At 34.7% G+C, this 20,963-nt stretch overlaps 1 protein-coding gene across 1 annotated transcript in view; it reads left to right on the top strand.

Moving 5' to 3' along the window:
* Window positions 1-20,515, top strand: part of SAMSN1 (SAM domain, SH3 domain and nuclear localization signals 1) — a 66,339-nt gene extending 45,824 nt beyond the window's left edge. Inside the window, exons 4-10 of the mRNA XM_015813801.2 lie at window positions 3,113-3,188; window positions 4,233-4,381; window positions 6,487-6,619; window positions 11,363-11,514; window positions 13,046-13,252; window positions 15,616-15,766; window positions 20,093-20,515. Of these exons, the coding sequence (XP_015669287.2) occupies window positions 3,113-3,188; window positions 4,233-4,381; window positions 6,487-6,619; window positions 11,363-11,514; window positions 13,046-13,252; window positions 15,616-15,766; window positions 20,093-20,286 (1,062 nt within the window). The 3' untranslated portion in view covers window positions 20,287-20,515. The remainder of the gene's footprint in view (window positions 1-3,112; window positions 3,189-4,232; window positions 4,382-6,486; window positions 6,620-11,362; window positions 11,515-13,045; window positions 13,253-15,615; window positions 15,767-20,092) is intronic.
* Window positions 20,516-20,963: the final 448 nt, after the last annotated feature.

Genomic DNA, 20,963 nt, shown 5'->3' with positions numbered 1-20,963 from the left:
TCTAGGTTGCTTCTCTCCTTGATCAGTTTCCATCCGTTGCTTCTTGTCCTGCCTTCAGGCGCCTTGGAGAATAGCTTGACTCCCTCTTCTTTGTGGCAGCCCCTGAGATATTGGAACACTGCTATCATGTCCCCCCTCGTCCTTCTCTTCGTTAAACTAGACATACCCAATTCCAGCAACCGTTCCTTATATGTTTTAGACTCGTTTCTTGTCTAGTTAATTAGGATGGTAGGTGATTGCTGATTTCAAACCCTTCTTACCTTCTGTTTTCCCATATCATGGAGCATGGTCAGCAGGAATGACAAATTCAGCAAACCGTATCAAATCAGCTGGATAAACCTGTATTTCTGGGGCCTGTGTCTGTAGCGCTCTACTGAGCTGTTCTTTATCAGATGTCAAGATGCTGGTCACTAGGCCAATATAGAAATCCTTAAACAAATGTTAACTGATTACTCCAAGAGTTTCATTTGTGCTCATTTTTTCAAATGCATAAATAAAGTTTAGCCAATCAGTGCTTTGCTGGAATAGAATTTATTTATTTATATATACATATACATACACACACACACACACATATCTTGCATTTATTATTTTTACCGTTAAGGATATGGCATTAAATATGTACAAGAAATATATCTTTTTTCCCCCCTTCTTTCAGTAGCAGTAATGAGGAATTCATTAGAAGGGAGACCTGGGTGCACAGGGAAGAGGAAAGCATAAGTGCAATTTATGAATCTAGAAACAGCTTTTCCAAAGAGATTGCAGGATTAGAAATGTTCATTGAGGCCACAGTCTGGGGGAAAAGGATTCACAACATCAATCACAATCATGCCTTTCATTTAAGATTCCTTATTAAGTACTTGCATGCTCTTAATATCATTGGGTCACCCTTCATATCAGGACATGGCAGTAAATTGCAGTTCTCCAGACACTTAATCCCTTACTTAGCAACTCGATTACTTGGCCAAAGACTCTCATATACAACAACATGGCTAAGTTAGATTCTACTTCAGGCAGAATCTAAAACCACAGAGGGAGAAATGGTTTGTTTTCTGCAAAGCGAAGAAGGTAAAGCTTTCTAATAGTATATGCTCCAAACTTTACATTCTATGCATTTTCCTTCTAACTTTCTCAGTTAACAGACATATGGCTGTTAACTTGGTGGCCTTGAGCTGAACCACTGAGGCATATTTCTGTAAATTTCTCTCCAGCCTAGGAACCGATGGTTGCTACCTCATCAGATTCATGGTTAGCTTGGCTTTCAGTAAACCAGTCAAGTAAGTGTAATTAAGAAAAAAAAAATCCTGAATACTAAACATATATCCTTGACAGGAAATCTAACTGAATTTAATTTTACATGAATGTACTTCAAACTGCAGTCTCAGGCTTAATATGCAGCTTTGTCTACACATGGACATAGACTTTATCATTTTATACTGCATGTCAGGCACATAATTTGTAATTACATTCAGTGGTAGGATTCAGCCGGTTCACACCACTTTGGCAGAACCGGGAGCTAATTTTTTGTTGCCCAGGCCCAGAATGGATTTCCGGAAACGGCATCTACACAGAGAACCGGTTGTTCACATTTTTGAATCCCACCACTGATTACATCCAGTGTTTTTGATGTCTCGGACTGCAATTGCAAAGGTGAAGTCCAAGCAATTTAAGAGAAATCTGTATCTTAATTGATATTAACTCATCATGAAAGAATTAAGTAACTTTAGGCAATTTACTTTTGTAATACTTGAATTAAACGAGCTGCCCCCAGAGATCCGGGTGATTCCGGATCTCCCCTCCTTCCGCCGCACCCTCAAGACTTGGTTGTTTCAGCGGGCAGGACTGGCCTAGGGGTATTTTAAATTGGTTTTAACTAAATTTTAGTAGAAGCGGCCTATTTAAATATTTATTTTTAATCATTTTCTTAAATTTTGTATTGTATTGTATTAGTTGTTTTTAAACTGGCTGTAAGCCGCCCTGAGTCCTCTGGGAGAAGGGCGGGGTATAAATATAATAAAATTCAAATTCAAATTCAAATTCAAAATAATACTCTCTAGACAACTTATGTGTATTGGATATGTTTGTGTGTTTGTACTTACCATAAATAATACTTTAAAGTAAGTTTGGCAGATTTAAAGTAAGTTTGTTTTAAAGAAACATTCCCCTACTTCAGTTAGATGTACAAAGATCCCCATTTGCAAAATTATTTTTATGCTTCTGAAAATTAGAGATTAATGTGGTCTATAAACTAAAATAAAAACTCACACTAAAGCTGAAACTAGGAAGCAGAGTCTATATATGATTGTGAGTTATATAATGCTGACATTATAATTTTATGCTGCTTACCAATTACTCTGCCAACATTTTTTAGTTTTAAAGAATATAAAAGAAATTGGACTTAACAAAGATAGTAAATGTGTGTTATATGAGTAGGCTGAAACATCTTCTAAACTGAAATTTCTGCAAGGATGCTACTTTGTAAAATGCACAGTAAGCATCAATTGTATAACTACCATTCTTCAGATCACTACTTCTGTTACACAGAGACTGAAATGCCAAGAATCTCTCTAAGCCCCTGGCATAAAACACTTTCAGTATCAACATGGAAGATATGAAAGATGACAAAGAAATGATTGGTAAATAGATTAAAGTATGCTATGATTTTCATTATATAGGCAATGAATCTATAATTTTTACTTTAAAATCACTATTATTTTAATTATTTTTATTTCCTAAAATTATGACACTGCTTGGCAATAAGGTGAACATATGCTTTGTTATGAAATTTGTATAACCACCCATCTCACCAAAAGTGAATCTGTATGGTGCACAGAAATACGGTTGTTATTACTTACCTAATTAATATAGCCTCACAATACTGTATGCTACTTCATTTGGTGAATGTAATTGAAATTACCTGCTCAGCAATTTGCATCCAAAATTAGAGTACTTGCAATTTCTGTTCCTGCAAAAGTCTGATTGCTTTATCTAAGATTGTTTTTTACTAGTAATCCTTGAATATATGACAAATAATTTTTCCAGATTATAGTGAGTCAGTTTTAAAGATAACAACAGCATCCAGTATCTATAAGCATTGATTTCCTTTTTATAGAGGTCAAGCAGCTTTGGGAAATTTGACCATCGCAGACATCACTCAACATCAAAACCAAATGATTCATCTGAGGTTTGTATATTGTGCAGTCAAGTTCATTTATATCACATCCCTTTGACTTTTCAACATATTATGGAAGTCATATTTTGTAAAACAATCAACTTAGCTCCATTTGAGTAAAATGCATGACTTCTAAACAAAGAAAAAAATATTTTTCTCCCAGTCTTTTGTTATAGAAAAAAATTGCCCCTCCCCACTCCACCTTATCCATAATGAAAATACAACAAGTTTGATGTTTAACATCAAAGTGCCTATGGCATTGCTAATTATACTAGTGCTTGCTGTTTTGGGGATCTTGAAATGCTAAGATCATATTGCATGTCAGAACCTAAGAATCTTAACAAAACCAACAACTGTTGGTTCATTTTGCTACTCTGCCAAATTTTATTCCTCGTCTAGTGGGAGAAGTCAAGATCTTCTGTTACTAAAATAAGTTCAAAGCCCCTTAAAGAAATGAAGAGGGATTGTTGTGATAACAAATCTCTTGTACCAAATGCCTTGCATTATATTTCTCTTGCAGGTTCTGGAGTTACTCGGGCATTATGAATTTATTTATTTATTTGGCAATCTCTTTTACATTCTTCTCTCGCTGAAGCAAAAAAAATGTTTTCTAGTAGAAAAATTTTGACTGCATTTGTGGATTCTTACTGATGAAACTCTTGCTATGATAGAAATGGGACTCTATTTCAGGTGATATGTTGCCATGTAGAATCCAGCATATGATTCTCATTATAATATCACTGAATAAAATAGAAAGCTTGATATTATAGCACGTGACTTGTTGCGATGTATCGTGACTCTTTTTGCATTGCCAGCAATGGGCTGGGCGCGGCTTCGGTATGATGAAACCGGCCCGCAGGCCAGCAGTTTGACACCCCTGGATTACAGGATTCTGATTCATGTGGAAACCTGCGGGTAGATACAATTCTCATTGCAGACAGCTGCAATTATTTATGGATAGTTGATGTGTGTGTTTGTGTACACAGTATGTATGTATGTGTGTGTTTGTGTATACAATTATTAAAAGCTTTTTTTTCTTGCCCTCTTTTTAAATAGCTAGATGAAGTATGTGCTACATGTGATGGCACAGAATTGAGACAAAACAAACCCAATAATGGAGGAAGCATTGGAAAAAAGATGAGAGCCATTTCCATGACTATGAAGAAAAAGATGGGTAAAAAGTACATTAGGGCGCTTTCAGAGGAAATGGTAATCTTTTTTTTTATTTACTGTTTTGCACTCTGAGGCTCAGGCTCCAATTTTTTGTTGTTGTTTTTTATGCAGGTTCTTGGCAAATTATATATAATTCATAATTTTACCTTTCTATAAAATGAGTATTTGGCCAACTACAGCAACTATGGCTCTAATTATACAATTCACATATATTTACAATTCCACTACATCATCTACTTACTCAAAAAGATTGAAACAAAAATACCCTAAAACGACAAAGCAAGAAGAGGACAGATAACACACTTTAGTTTAGTCAAGCCAGACCATTATTTTGTTGTAGCTTGCTTGCATACTTGCAGTTTTCCATATCTAAGTATATGGTATACGAAATGAATTTAAGGTTTAGTATAAGGTGCCTGAATTTTAAGTTCTTTGCTGCTAAGTCCTGGATATGTCATCAGCTTAGATTAACTTTTTGATAAATACCTTCCATTGAGCCAAATTTTAAAAAGCAAAGTAATTGTGTTATAGCAAAAAAAATTCCTTCTGTGGATAACCCATTGACTAAATATTAGGTCCTCGAGGGATATTCCTCTATTTACATTTCTTAGATACTCTCACACTACAACCATGCAACAACAAAAAATTCTGTCTTTCCATGTTTGGTTCTCCCCATACTTGAGGATGTAGTCAAAATTTGATTTTTATGCAAACCATAACTTCCTCCCAGGGCATACCTTTCTCCAAAGATAAGAGAAACATAACTCCTTCCTATCCAGATTATCCCAAATGACCAATTTCAGACTCCAAATTTTCAAATATAAGTAACTTTTTTTCAGAAATCAGATAAAACTCATAATCACAGCTTTAATGAATACTCAGGAGGTTCTGTGTAAGGACATCATGTTGGAAAGGCATGCAGCCCAAAACTAGTGATATAATTCTAACAGATGGAGAAGCAGAAAGAGATGCTTAAGACTTTTTCTTGCCTCTGTCCTTCCTTCTCTACAATCTCACAGACACTTTTTTATGTTGTGGAACTAAAATTGCATTGGAATGTGGGAGGAAGAAGCTGCATAAAGAATAATATGTTGTATATAACTTATGGATGTTATTCCTTCTTGCACACCTCTTGATTCAAACAATTCCTTTCATGGAAATATTCATAAAAGCAGCCATCTTACTGGTTACATCTGTACTGTATGAGTCTAGTAAATTTTCTGAGAACAACAAAAATGCATATAGAACATATTCAGAGGAAATTTATGTCGATCTACTTATTCCTCCTATGAGGTAGTTGTGGAATTTTATAATATATATACCCAACAAGGTACGCATATAGCATGGGCCATATATTTGTTCAAATTAAAGTATAAAACAGATATAATAAAAAATAAAATAAAAAAAATAATGTGGAAATGACTCAGAGAAAGTCTGTAAAATGAAAGGTCAGGATTTGTTGAAAGTACTAAAGAAGGCTGTGAGGAATTTTTAAAAAAAATGAGTCTAGCAGAAGGTAGGCAGAATAGAAAATGACTATTCATTAAGATATGTATCTCAAAATATATAAATATTGCCAGTTCTAAAAATATATTGTGAAGGACTGAAGAAAGAAATTACAAAATTTATGTGCATGGTTTCTGGAAATGCCACAAGGATGTTCTGATAAAGAAAACAATGCTAGTGATTCTTATTCAAAGGACAGAAAATAACCACCCAAGTTCCCTCTGTAAGTAAAATACATGTTCACAAGTCCTACATGCAGCCTGTTGTGGGAAAAATAAAGACTACATTCAATGATTTCCCATAAAAAAATCTTAAGTATACTAAGACTTTCATGCAAAGAAACCAATTTGTTTTAAGATTTAATGAAAAGAAAAAATTGGGTCAGCTTTATTTAAGAGTTAGTAACAGAGCTGTTAGTAATAGTAATTGACATTATACAAAGTTCTTGTGAAGCTATTGTTACACAATTATTTATCAAATAGTATGTAATGACCATGTAAAATCTTGCTGTTATAATGCTTCCTTGTCTGAAAGCCATTAATTAATGAAAATGCCTTAAGTTAAAAAGTGGATATTGTGTAATAAAATGCAACATCTAAAAAAAAAGTTCTCTCTCTCTGTCTTTGGTTCTCAAGAACGAAGGAGGAAAAAGCTTTTCTACTTCAAATAAGGACAGTGACCCTGGAGGAGAACCGACCACAGCTTCTATGAAGGCAAGTGACTCCATGGACAGCCTCTATAGTCTTAATAGCGGCCAAAGTTCTTCAAGTAAGTAAAAAAATAATTGTATAGAAAGTATATGTGCACGTGTAACTGACTGAAAATATTAACCTTATTCAAATAATTTGCCTGAAAATAACACAGTCCCTTTTCAAGTCCAGAAATTGTAAATAATCAGCCTGGTAGGGAATTCTACAAGTAAATATCCCAGTCTTTTCCATGCAAAAGTCATGTCCTCCAGGCAATCTAATGTTTTTTTAGTGACTCTATAAATGAGAAGAAGTTTGTATGCTCTCTGAGTAATAATAATAATAAAAATCAATGCAGACTTGCTATTTTTGTATGCATATTACAGATTCACAATAAAAAATAGATATGGCAAATGTAGTACTTGGGACATTCTTCAAACTGATTCACTACTATTTTTTTTACAAGTGTAAAGTATTAATAATATCACAAAAGGTGATTGATTTATTAGATCTACAATTAGCCAGGGGAAGACAATTCTAAAGGTGAGAAAATGCATAATCTCTAAGTTGTGTCTGAACAATTAAAAATGAAGCACCGTGTTCTTACAAAGCATATATAGGATATAAAAGACATCAAAAGAAACTGTACAGTATTCCTCAATTTACAGCCAAAACTGTGATCAGAATTTCCATTGCTAAGCAAGGCAGTTAAGTAAGTCACGCCCAATTTTACAACCATATTAGCTATGATTATTAAGTGAATCATTACAGCTGTTAAGTGAATCATGCAGTCATTAAGTGAATCCAGTGCCCACTACTGAGTTTGCTTCTCGAAAGCTCATTGGGATGGTAATCATATGACTCCCCCATGATGCTGCAACCATCATAAATGCATGCCGGTTGCCAAGCACCCAAATTTTGATCATGTGACCATGGGAATGCTGCAATAATAATAAATGTGAGGATTGGTCATACTGTAAGTCACTTTTTCAGTCTTCTTGTAACTTCAAACAGTTGCTAAATGAACAGCTATATTGTAAGTTGAGGTTTACTTGTAAAAGGTTCCCAGGTTGCTATTTCAACAGGGAGTAACAATGCTAAGAAATGAAGGTTATATAAAACTTGGCAAAATTCAGGAGACCAAGAAAAAAATCTGTGCAAAAATGGCCAAATCGGCAATTCAGAATGCACAGATCTGCAAAGGAGCTCCTCAAAATTTTAGCTGACCCTGGAGTTGTTGTCCGATCACCTGCAATACAACATGGCTTATACAGCAATATTCTGCATGTAAGAGTTGTCAGACTATAATCTTTACTCAATTGCATTACAAAAGTCATTGTCTAAACTTAAGTATGTTTGAATTAGTTTGAAATGTTGGGGGACGAAGTGCTTTTGATTGATGAAACACAAATTTTTGGCCACAATACAACAAGACACATTTGGTAAAGATAAAATGAAGCATTTGAAGAACAGAATACCTTGCTGATTTTTCCTGGTTTCTTGGCCACGAAATATTATGTGGGTGGAAAAATAAATTCAACTAAATAGCACAATCCTTATACATGTTATTGGAAGTGGGCCTTACTACTCTGAGGGTGAGCTTTAGTCATGAGCATGGTATCTAAAATTCTTTTTCTTACATTACTGTATATCAATAAGAAGTACATGTTAGCCCCCTGTTCTATCTGATTGTCAATACACATAAAAATTATGGATGAGCTATTGTAGGGTGGGACTCAGTGGTCAAGTAGCAAAAACTGGTAGAGATTTTACTAAGATATATTTTACTGAGAAATTCTTATATAACCTTTTATGCTGTCATTCTGTCTCACAGAGTTGATTAATGACACCAAAGCATGCCATTTTATGTTTGCTTGTGTTTTTTTTTTTAAAAAAACCTAAGTAATTCTTTATTCTAAAGCAGAATGGTTCACTGACATACCAACTCAATTTTCATGCCCTAGGTCTAGGTCAATCATATTTTCAAATAAACATGGCTTCTGCCAGTTCAAATGCTCAAATACAGGATAATATTTTGCAGGTGTTTATTTCTAATAATTTTAACAGGCAGTTCTAAAGGTTTGCATGAAACAGAAAATGTATTTTACTTCAGATGGAAAAAAATATGCCCTTTGTATTTTGGAATTCTGTTGCACTATAAAGGTTTGTCTACAGTTTGGCAGACCTGAAATCCAGACCATTCAGTTTCTTTTGAATTGTGGATGAAATAAAATGTGGAATAATTTGGGCAAGACAGATTCAATCTTATTTCTCCCTCTCTTCTTCTATGCCAGCAATACCTTTTCCTATATTAATTTAGACAACTGCTGATACCCTAGCTTTTAAGCATAGCATACTCATCTGTCCCATTTACCTCTCCAATCTTCTCAGCTCCTTTCTTTTTTCTGTCTTTTAGCCATCATTGCTGTTGGCGTCCTGGGCTTCAAGTGTAGCCTATCCAATCAGTCTGTCCATTTCCCGATTTTATGGGTATCCAGCTGCTACCACGACCCTCCCCCCCGCCAATATCCTTGTTCCTATTTCCTCCTTCCCCAAATGCATTTGTTATACCTAGATTAAGTGTCCTTCTATGTGTGCCTAAGTAAAACAATTAAACCAAAATCAACCATCTAAAGCTAGCAATTGATACAGAGAATGGTTAATGCATGCAATGTTTTTACACCTCTCTTTTTACATCTCTACTGAGCTCTTCACATTACTAAACGTATCTTGAAACCAATCATGTGATACTTCCAAACAGATGAATTTCTAGGACTTCTAAACATATTTCTCTCTTTAGTGGGTTCTCTGCAATTAAAAAAAGACAGAGAAAAGCAGTTACAAGAAATCATTGAAAGGTTACAATTGAAAAAAAAGGACTGTCTGAATTGTATTAATACTATGAAATGGGCTACTGAAGAATTAAACCACCGTAAAGTTTGCTTAAACATTTGTATTTTATCTCATCATTAAACACTATGTGCTATCCTATAACAATATAGTATATATGTTATATTAGTGCATGGAGGCATTTGTGCAATATAAATTCATGTTTCTTAGATTAATTTTATTCCTCTACTTCAGTTTAATTCAGAACAAGGTTCACTGCAACCAGATACATCTAACATTCATATGCTATTAAAATTCTTGTGTATGTTTGTAACCTTCAACTGGGCAAAACAGTGCATCATAGAATATCAATTTTTGAACCAAAGTACCACAAATTGTTTAATTTACAGAATGCATCCAAAATGAAGAACACATTATTCCTGTAGGATTAAAGCATGGCAAAGTTGTAACCACTTTAGCGCCACACTAAACTTCCCAGAAATCTGTAAGTTGCATGGCATAAGAGAAGATGGGAGGAACACTCTTTTTTACCTCCCTCTGGCCCCCGACTGGTAGCAGAGCCCAATGGGCAAGTGGTGATCAACTGTTTTGGAACTAGGGCCAAAACTTAAAATCTCTTAATAGCAGAGGGCAGCAAGTGAAGGACAAAGGAGATGTCTGCTGGCAAGTTAGGATTGGCTGAGGGCCACTAGCAGTCAAAGGCTGAATCCTCGTCTCTCTGAAGGGACAGGACCCTTGGAGACATGCCAGGATGGAGACCAGGGATGGTCTATGGATCCCTTTGTTCCGCCTACCCCAAAGAAAGTAGTAGGCAGTTCAGCATGTCAACCAAGGAGGTTTCAATAGGTTTTTGCTCAGTGTTGTGAGAGAAAACAGTGCCAGCCTATATTATATATGGAAAGTAGGATGACCCAATGGGTGATGGGTTAACTAGTTTCTTTTGAAATCCTGTTGTCACAAAAGAAAGCACATGTTTATTTTATCGTTGCCCTACTTCTGAATTTAATTCCTGTTGCCTAACTTCATTTCCTTTTAACATTTTCAGAAATATCATGGTCTAGCAAGTCTATTTAGTCTTCTCCCAGATATATTTAAACAAATGCGTAGGGTATAATTATTTGCTTGTTATGTATGCTGTTTTGGAGAAAATATATTCACAGTATCACTGCTATCAAAAGAGCATTTGAATGGAATACTACAATGTTTAGTTAAATATGCTGAAGCAAGATTGTTCCGTTCTGACCAAAAACAGAACCATTGAAACTAAAACTTTCATTCTGCAGCATATCCAAGTCCTTGTGTCTAAAAGTATACTCAGTAGCATGTACAGTAAAAACTCATTCCCATATGCCTGAATTTAGAAGAAATATTCAACAGTTGATTGCTTAAATAATATATTTAAAATATATGTCATTGGTTTTCAGCCTTGAGGAAGATATACACTCTAGTCCTCACATCACTTTTTGCCAATTCAGGCTTTGATCATTTTAATGACATTTGTGTTTCTGATTTGTGGACTTTGAGGATCACATTCTTCATCTATTAACACATCCTCAGAAATAATTAGTCTCTGGTATGCATGAATAATTATGGGAAATGATCTAGCCAAACTTAAGTAGTACTAAGTCTCATAAATTCAATAAAACTATTCCAGTGCTATATATAGTAAATTATACTCACTTTCTTGAAGCATTCAAATTATCTGAGTTGAAGAAAAACTCAGGACCTCCTATTCATTGTAGAAAAAGCTTATTGGTTTGACAAATGAATATTAACACTGCTGATATCATAGTAAACACATAGCATATAGAGATAGGAATAGGAGTTGCATACTATCTCACCTTACCCCACAAAAAATAGGCTGACGCTATTTGTAGTAAAGATTTTTATTTATAATTCTATCTCTTGACAGGTTTTACATGGTACCCATCTTAGACATTATACAAAAATTAACCATTTTTATTGCTTTCAGGTGGTGTAACTTGTTGTTCAGATGGAACAAGCAACAGAGACAGCCTAAAGTTTGATGAAGAAATCAGTTATGTGGGACCATTCTGTGGCAGAGCCAGAGTACACACAGACTTCACTCCCAGTCCTTATGATTCAGACTCCCTAAAAATCAAGGCAAGATTTCTTTATTCTACAGATATATTAATGACTTTGTGCTTTAAGCTTTTATAGATCTATTTACTAATCCTGTTGCAGTTTCTTTGCTAGTATCTGTTCACAGATGATTCCAAAGACAGTGCTATATAATATTACTTCACCTACAGCTGTGAAAGCAATAGGGGGTATTTCACTTTTCCATACAATACTAACAAAAACAAGATGATGCTTGTGTTTGTGTCGCCAGCGAAGGAAGGTGTGATTAAGAGTTTCACTCCTGACTAGGAATAACAAAGTAATAATTTTAACCTGGGGAAAAGAGACTTCTGCCTAAATTACTTTTTTTTCCTGAGCTTATCAGTGATGTGAAACTAGCTGAAGGGAAAATTCACAGGCATTCCAAAAGTGTAATAATTTAATGCAAGTGTTTTCAAGTATGGGATAATCTACATGTCTTGGATCAAGTCAAAACCAATAAATGTGCTAACTCAAATACTTTGGACCATTTTTACTTGTACATGGAGATGGCAATTCTCTTTTTCTGCTTTGTCCTCCACCAATCTCTTTTCCCACCCAACTAGGATTGTGCAAATTATTTTGACTTTGAAGCATCCACTCAATTGTTTCCACCTTGAATCAAAATGTGTATTTCTAAAGTTTTGTTTCTAAGTTGAGCCAAATTTTTATAAATCTGAGCAGTTTTTCCAGTGTTTCAGCTGCACTTGGACTATTGTTTTTGTGACTTGTGATTAGATTATTTTTTCCCAAACTTTACCTAATCCAACCTTCATAACAGCATTATAATTATATTTCTATTGGCTTGATCTGAATGGGATGATGTAGGAGTGAAATGTTGATAGCAAAGGGGGTGGGAGAAGACAAGACTAGTATTCATTCTTGAATACCTGCCTGTGTAGTAAGTTGCTGCTTGGATTGTTGTTTTTTTCCTTTAATTCTGTCGTACTGGGAAAGTTAAAGTTGATATAAGTAAGTAGGATGTATATTATGCACTTTATTTTGCAGGCAGTTAATTCAATTGTGTGCACTACTGTGAGTTGTACATTGTGTTACTAATGTTTACTATGGAAAATGCAAAGCTTTTAATAGTACATTGGGTTTTTTTTTAAATTTTGCTGTGGTCTTTTCACTGCATGAAAATTATAGTATCCTGTAGAGGTTAAGCTTCCTGGTGCTTTTAAAATGCAGGAAAATGTTCTTTTAAGTTAATTTCTATTGAATTATAAATTTTGTATTGGTCCATGCTCTTGGTCTGTCTGTCTGTCTGTCTGTCTGTCTGTCTGTCTGTCTGTCTGTCTGTCTGTCTGTCTGTCTGTCCTATTTCTTAACTGCCCAACTCCCTGTTGGCTTGGTTAATTTGTTGGCAGATCTACTTAAAAATAGAAAATATATATTAAGTATTGAGTTGCCTGTTCACTTTTCTTTACTCTTCTTTCAATAGAAAAAAACCCAGCAGTATTAATCAGCAATCATCTGTTATTTCGTTACATTCTTTGTTTTATATTCTATTTTTCTCATGGTCTTCTTATAGAAAGGAGATATAATTGACATTATCTGTAAAACCCCAATGGGCATGTGGACTGGACTGCTAAACAACAAGGTTGGAAACTTCAAATTTATTTACGTGGATCTGATTACAGAAGAGGAATCTGCACCCAGAAAGATAAAACCACACAAGAAAAGTAAAAGGGCCAAGCCTAATTCTCTTCAGGAATTCTTGGAGCAAATCCATCTCCAGGTTAGCTAAAACTGGAAATATGTACACTTCAGCTATTTTTCACTTTTAGTTTTGTTTTTCAGTTCTAAATTGCTGTTTATGCCCATGGCTTGCTTTAGACTAATATAACATTTTCCACCCCTTTGGGGGATTACTTTGTTTCAAATTAAATTGGAATACATGGATTTTACTCAGTTTGATTGTTATATAAATAACAAGGTAGCATTCACTATGGTTTCTTTGTTTCTTTTCTACATGTCATTTCCCCCCCAAAATTCTTGATTCTATCAAATAAGTATCTATCCCTTATTTATATCAGCTAATCATCTTTGCATCTTTCACTGATTCTCAATCTTTTATCATAATTAATCAAATTAATATGTTTTTGAGTCATTCATTTTCCATATGCACACATAGTTTTAAACTTAAATACATGAAACCTCTGGGTGAGATCATCCATCACCATGGGTTGAGGTATCTGTAGTACGCCAACAGTATCCAACTCTATATTTCCACTCCTGATGACCCAAGTGATGCCGTTGCTGCCCTGTTGCGGTGCCTGGAGGCTGTGGGGCCTGGATGGGGGACAACAGACTCTGACTGAACACTGACAAGGCTGAATGGCTTTGGGTGTATAGGGCTCCGAGATCTGGGACTTTGTCTCTGGATAGGTGGCACTACTCCAGATAGATCCGGTCTGCAACTTGGGCATTCTCCTGGATTTGCATTTCCAGCATAAAGAGCAGGTGACAATTGTGGCTACGAGAGCTTTTGCAAAATTTCAGGTTGTGCATCAGTTCCAGCCTTTCCTGGATCAGATATCCCTGTGCTCAGTCATTCAGGCCCTAGTTATCTCACAGTTGGATTATTGTAATGCACTCTACATGAGGCTACCCTTGAACAGCATTTAGAAGCTACAGTTGGTGCAGAGTGTGATGGCACAGACAGTTCTAGAGGCCCAAAGAAATTGCTCATGTAATACCATTGATTGCCAGTCTACTTCCAGTTGCAATTCAAGGTGTTGGTAATCATCTTTAAAGCTCTTCATAGCATGGGTCCAGGCTACTTGAGAGACCATCTCATCCTACTGGGATTAGCCCATCCTACCCTTGCTGGCAGAAAGACATGCTGTGGGACCTGTCAGCCTGATTATTCTGGCTAGTGAGGTCCAGGAGAAAGGCCTTCTCTGCCACTGTACCTGCCCTTTGGAACATTTTGCCCCCAGTGTGAGGTTGGTCCCAACCCTCCTGACCTTTCATAAGAGCCTAAAGACCTGGCTCTGCCAGTTAGCTTGAGGCTCCAATGAGGGAGCATCACAGTAGAAGTGGTTGTTCGAATAACATATTCCCCCCTCCTCCCACCCTGTCCATCTGCAATTGGATCATAGTGCTTGTGTGTATTAGTATATATATATTCATAGGGTGAGAGGGTGGGAGTAGGTGGGATCTGTTAATCTCTCTCTCTCTCTCTCTCTCTCTCTCCCTTTCTCTCTCTCTCTCTCTCTCTCTCTCTCTCTCTCTCTCTCTCTCTCTCTCTCTCTGTGTGTGTGTGTGTGTGTGTGTGTGTGTGTGTGTAGCGTGCAACTATCACCAGTCTCTGGATTTCTGCTGTCATATACGCCCACATAGTCTAGATGATTCCTACATCCTGATATATTTTAATCCTGTCATTCGTAACTGTATCTATACATTCACTTTCTTGCATGTCTTCATTTTTTCCGCTCTAGAAAAATATCTTAATTCTAGTATATCCATTATTTTCTCTTGTTTTTACAATCAGTCTACATTTTTCTTTCCTGTCCTTTCATTTGATAATTTGTGTTCTTTACCATATATTCTCTTACATTCTAAGTCTCAGTTTTCCATATGCTGTAGTCAGCAATAAATGGCCCTGTAGATATTACCTATACAATTAATTAAGGCTTTCACAAAACTCTTTTTAATATAGAAGGTATATAGTAAGTTACTAGCCTTAGTTATATTTGTGCTATTTATGCTAGGGATAGTATTGATGAGTTTCAACACATTTTGACCAATACATCACAACTTCAAAGAACTTTATTTCAAGGATGATAATGTTATTGTGTACAAATTAGGATGTACTCTTTTAGTGACCATTTGTTCAGTGATTGAAATTATGAAGCACTGAACTAATGGTAGTTATGACCAGTCCTCAAAATTGTGGGCATTGCAGTACCCTGTGGTCACATTACCAAAATTCATGCACTTGGCAACAGCCCACCTGCTTTTACGATTGCAGCATGTTTTTCAACTCCCCCCCCCCCCGTCTCCCTCACTCCTCTCTGCCCTTTTGGCCATCCTGCACTCCATGAAAGTAAATGTCAATCTTTATTACAATTGAAATTTTAAATGTTTCCCTTCTAGGACTATTTATCAACCCTTTTGCTAAATGGCTATCAGACATTAGAAGATTTGAAAGATCTACATGAAAAGCATTTAATTGAACTTAACATCAAAGATCCAGAAGACAGGACAAGGCTACTTTTAGCTATTGAAAATCTGCAGGACTCTGAAAGTATGTGCTACATTTCTGTAAAAAAATAATACTGAAAGTTGGATATATACTACACAGTTGTAGATGTGACTCACAAGGCTTTAATATATTGCATGATCTATTTACCATTTTTTAAGAGTGAAAGAAACCACAAAAATATTTTTAAAATATGTAAATGACAGTGTAAATCACTTAACTATTGTAAAGAATATATAAATATCACTGTAAAGATCAAGTCCATTTGTCACTGGCATCAATGACAAATTTCTTCTTTATTTTAATTGAACTATTCTGTGACTTGCTAAAGTTATCTTAAGGATGAAAGAATAGCTTTCCATTATTCATTGGAAATGGTGAAGGAATATGTATTTCTCAATAACACTATGAATTATAATATTGAGAATTACACTTCCAGAGTTACCCTGATTGCCCATCGCAGGCATGGGATGCACTGCTGAAGAAAATGGCACATTTGCTCCAATATTTTTATTAAGAAAACCATACAGATATACATAAACAGAACAATGTCAATATGCTATTGTAGACGAGTCACTTAGGATGGAAGATATCCAATGAGCTGCTGGGGAAGTACAGAAGGCAAGTATGAATAACATGGGTGTTTGTAAAATGGCTGAATTAAAGCTGAAAGGACATCCAGTTGCTGATTATCCAAAGATAATAGGAAAATTTGATGCTATAAAATATGTACATAATCATTTATAGTGTGAGCTAAGGCAACCTTAATTTTATCAGCATAGAAATGTCAAGATGAATATTTAAACCCTGAGAATCAACAAACTGAAATGGACTGGAATATGACACTTAACAGCAGAGACCCCATCCAATTCTCTACTTTGTAAAGAAAATCATATAAGAAAGGGAATAGCGACTGTTATTAACAGAATTGGGTCAGAGGTAGTGCTCATATCCAACACCAAAAATATTTACATGATCTTAGGGTGTGGATGGGCATTTTTTCCAAATTAAAAAAATGCATTTTTCATGCAAAAATGGATATATAATGCTTCCTAGGCTCCAAAATGTACAGGGATAATGTTTATGGGCATGAAATAAAGAGATGAGTGCTGCTTGAGAGAAGGATGTTAGTTTGGTATAATTCTCCATGAACTTCTAGATTGAAAAGTCAATTTGTTTTGTTGGTGTTTATTTCTAAACTTACTGGAGCTGGAATTCTGATGGCTACTATTTCCTCAGAAGATCATAGTCTTAAAGTCCCTGGACAAAATCTTGCATCAGATATTTGTATGTTTTATGTTCTTTTGCTGACATTGTACATGTAGCAGGAGACATGTATTCAGATTTTTAAAAATGAAGTCCTCAGTGGCAAAGTGGCTTCCAAATTGCTAAAGAATAATAGTTCTTTAACTTTATAGATTAGTAATGGAGACTAACATACACTAAATAAATAAACAAGGTAATGGAGATGTCTAGAAAAGAAAAGTATGTGAAGATGCATAATAGGTTGTTTACTGAATTAATTGTAATGAAAGAAAGGCAAGCCAATGTATTCTTGGGGTTAACATTTAGCAGAATAACTAATTCTGCATGACCTTTGCAAAATTGCAGCACTGAAATCAAACCAAGTGGAAAATTGGGTTGAAAAACCTGGACATCTTTGGTGTAACTAAATATTGCATTTGAAATCAACTTTCCAAGGTCAATATTTATAATTCTGCCTGCTAAAAATGATTGTTCTAATTAAAATTGATTATGTGTACAGCTTAGGTTATCAGAAGCATAATTTTATAAGATGGCTAGTTATCAGCTAGAAAAAAATATACCAAAATACTCAGAATCAAGCTTAGCCTTTCCTTCAATATATAAATGATCATTTGTATAAAACTGGATGGGACAATGTTCTCAAAAATTTGGAGGCTTATGTTTGTTTTCCTTGAAAAAGAATTTGCAATGCTTGATTGACATAGGGTCTAATTATGATATGGATTATCTCTGTGTCCAAAAGTTTAGATTTTTGGATTTAATTAATTTCACTGAAGAGATAATAAATTTATATAGCCAATCACTTTAATACTGATTATATTCAAAATAAATAGAAATAAGTATTTGTGTTATTAAAAAATACAGGTTCTTCCATAGGAAGTAATATTATATTCATAAAGCTTTTAAAACTAATACATTAACATAAAATGTGGTTCTAAATTAATACATTAGCATAAATGTGTCTCCAGGCTTCAACTGGAATTCATTTTAAAAAGACTAATCCTACCGGGGAAGCATATTTTTACAAATTCTTCTGATTCAGTCAAGCAGAGTTCCTGATATCCATGATAATGTTCTCTGCACATGTCCTAGTGAAATTCATGGCACTTCACTAATAAAATTTATTAACTAATTCTATGGCAAAACCTTTCACCTTCTGCAGGGAAAAAATGGTTTATCTAGGACATTTATGCATGCATCATGAAATGCATACTGTCATTGTTTTTATATTGTCCATAATTGTAAGTTTGCATACTAAACAGTGCCAAAACAAGTGAATCACCTTATGGTATATCGCATATACATCACATCTGCAATCACAACAAGGCTATGCCATAGACCTATTTAGTTGTAAATGAGCCTGAATTTCTAGAGCTTCATTGAAGTCAGGAAAAGCTGCAACAATTATACTTACAATATCACGTAAGCCAGGAAATCAGACATTAAGGGGAAAAATAGGTTTCAAGGGTAAACCAAGGGTAAAAAATGCATATAATGAATATTTATAATAAAGGTCCTGTCAGAATGTATGTATCAGCTTTATATTTCTTCAATATCCCCATTCTAATCCTACAGACTAAAGTAGTATAGAATATACATGTCAAAATGATGCATATCATAGACTCTGCTAGCGCTATCTTATATAACTCTGACCAAAAGCCATTTATCTTTTATGAAACTGTTTTACTTTAGGGAAATTACATGACTTCTACAAGTTGATAAGATAGTACATTCTGCTGATTCAGTGACAATTAGTAGTGATTTAAAAAAAAAGAAAACTGATTTCTCTATCCTGAACCTTTAACTAATATTTTACAGATTAAAACTGACATTTGCCATTTGTGGTAAAACGCTTTAAATCAAAATACACATAGCCATATGAAAATATTAATGTGTCACATCTTTGAGAAATTCAGTCCTGCAGTAGGAAGGTTCAAACTGTAGCCTGAGAGCACAACTGATTCACTGAGAATAGAATCATATTGGCCAACTGGTTGTTGCCTTCTTCTTGACAGTGATTCCCAGTGACAGTGATAGTCACTTTTCTCACCTCAATTCACCATTAGGCTCTGTGACAAGTAGGCTAAAAAATAGAATTCTTTGTCGTATTATGCATTGTTAGCTTTCTTATAAGAATAACAGGAAGCAACCATGCAGGACAAGCCTTGGGAACAATAATAGTCTCCCTCTAGATAGTACTATTATATTTTGCTTTGAATAGTATTGCTTATTACAATCTTTCTTTTTTTGGGGGGAGGGTCCTCTATTTAGTAGAGGAATTCCTTTCAAAAGTGGTAAAGATATCTTTGGAGTAACTATTTAGGATTTAATCTTGGATTGCATGATATAGTGGCTTTATACTACTTTTTAAACATTTGGCTAAGGTAAACTTTAAAGTTAGTGGTGAGCTTCACTTTCTAGGATTCTTGATCAGAGGTTCTCCCTGCAATGTTTTAAAATACCATAGGTACATCTGAGACATCGATCTTCAAATCAGTCTTGCTCCCAGGCTTTACAGCAAGAGGGTTCTTCCAAAAGGATATAGGCTAGCCTCCTACGTCTTCACCATCATTATTCTGATACCTTGTTGGGTCTTCACTCTGGCTGCCCTCTGCTGTTCTACTACAAAATGTGGGGGCAGCCTGCAGAGGTCTTGAACAATATGCTCCTTTAATCAATCAACCAATCAATCAATTACTATCCTGCCTTCATTGTTTTTACAAATAACTCAAGGCAGAGAACATATCCAACACACCTTTCTCCTCCCATTTACTCCACAACAACAACAACTATGAGGTCAGGTGAGCTGAGAAAGAGTAACTGTCCCAAAGTCACTCAGCTGGCTTTCATGGCTAAGATGGGACTTAAACTCACAGTCTCCCAGTTCCTAGCTTGGCGCTTTAACTACCGGACCAAATGACCTCTCTATAGAGAATTCCACAGGACTTGATCCATCCTATCCTGGAGAAATTCCCTGTGATTCAATAAGAAACTTTTATGTCACTAATGGAAGAACTTTGTATGCTATTTTATGCTTTTTCTCAGGTCGGGTTGAAGTAGCTTTAATCTCTAGCTGACTAGGTATTTGTTTTTTTTATTTTTTAGATGAACAAGACCAGGAAACAGAACCAATGCCACAGATGTTAAACCCTAACCTCAGCCTTAACAAACTACAATTAAATGAAAGAGATTCTGGTTGTTATATCTCACCAGAAATGTCAGACAATAGTAAAGAAGACCTTGATGCAGAAAATCTGCCTGATGTCATCCAGAAAATTTCCATCACTGAATCAGATTGAAACTTATTTACATTTTCAGCAAATTATTAATACTTATTTGGGAGTTTCAAGAAATGCACTGAATTGATTTGTTTGTACAAGAATACAATAATCATAGAGTACATTATTAATTTTGAGACTGTATTTCATTTCATCTTTTATCAAATTTTACAAACAAATAATATAAATGTTCTATATTATTATTTGCATTTTTTCTAAAATATACTAATTGGATTTTATACAGAATTCATATAAGAAATTATATTTCTACAATAGGAGAATAACATTATTTTATAATTTTACCTAAAATTTAAATATTTAAATTTAAATATTGTAAAAATGTATATAATTACTATCTAATTTGAAAAAAAACTATATAGCTATCCTTTTAATCTAATGCTATATTTCTATAAAGTACTTTTTCCTAATACAATTAAAGTGTAACAAGTTATTTTTTTCATAGAAATATTGCTATGCCTATTTTAATTGATCCACAGTGAAGAATGATGTATAATCAGTTAAAACAGTTTCTTTTGCAATAAATCAGTGTGTGTATATATGTGTGTGTGTGTGTGTGTGTGTATGTATGTGTATATATATATATATATATATATATATATATATATATATATACACATACACACACACATATACTTTGTCCATATGTTTATTTTTTCCCATATATTTCATTATTTTCT

The sequence above is a fragment of the Protobothrops mucrosquamatus genome, unplaced genomic scaffold, assembly GCF_001527695.2.
Source record: "Protobothrops mucrosquamatus isolate PMUCROS unplaced genomic scaffold, P.Mucros_1.0 scaffold196, whole genome shotgun sequence".
Lineage (NCBI taxonomy): Eukaryota > Metazoa > Chordata > Lepidosauria > Squamata > Viperidae > Protobothrops > Protobothrops mucrosquamatus.
Note: the sequence above shows the minus strand (reverse complement) of the source record. Positions and strands in the feature narration are given on the sequence as shown.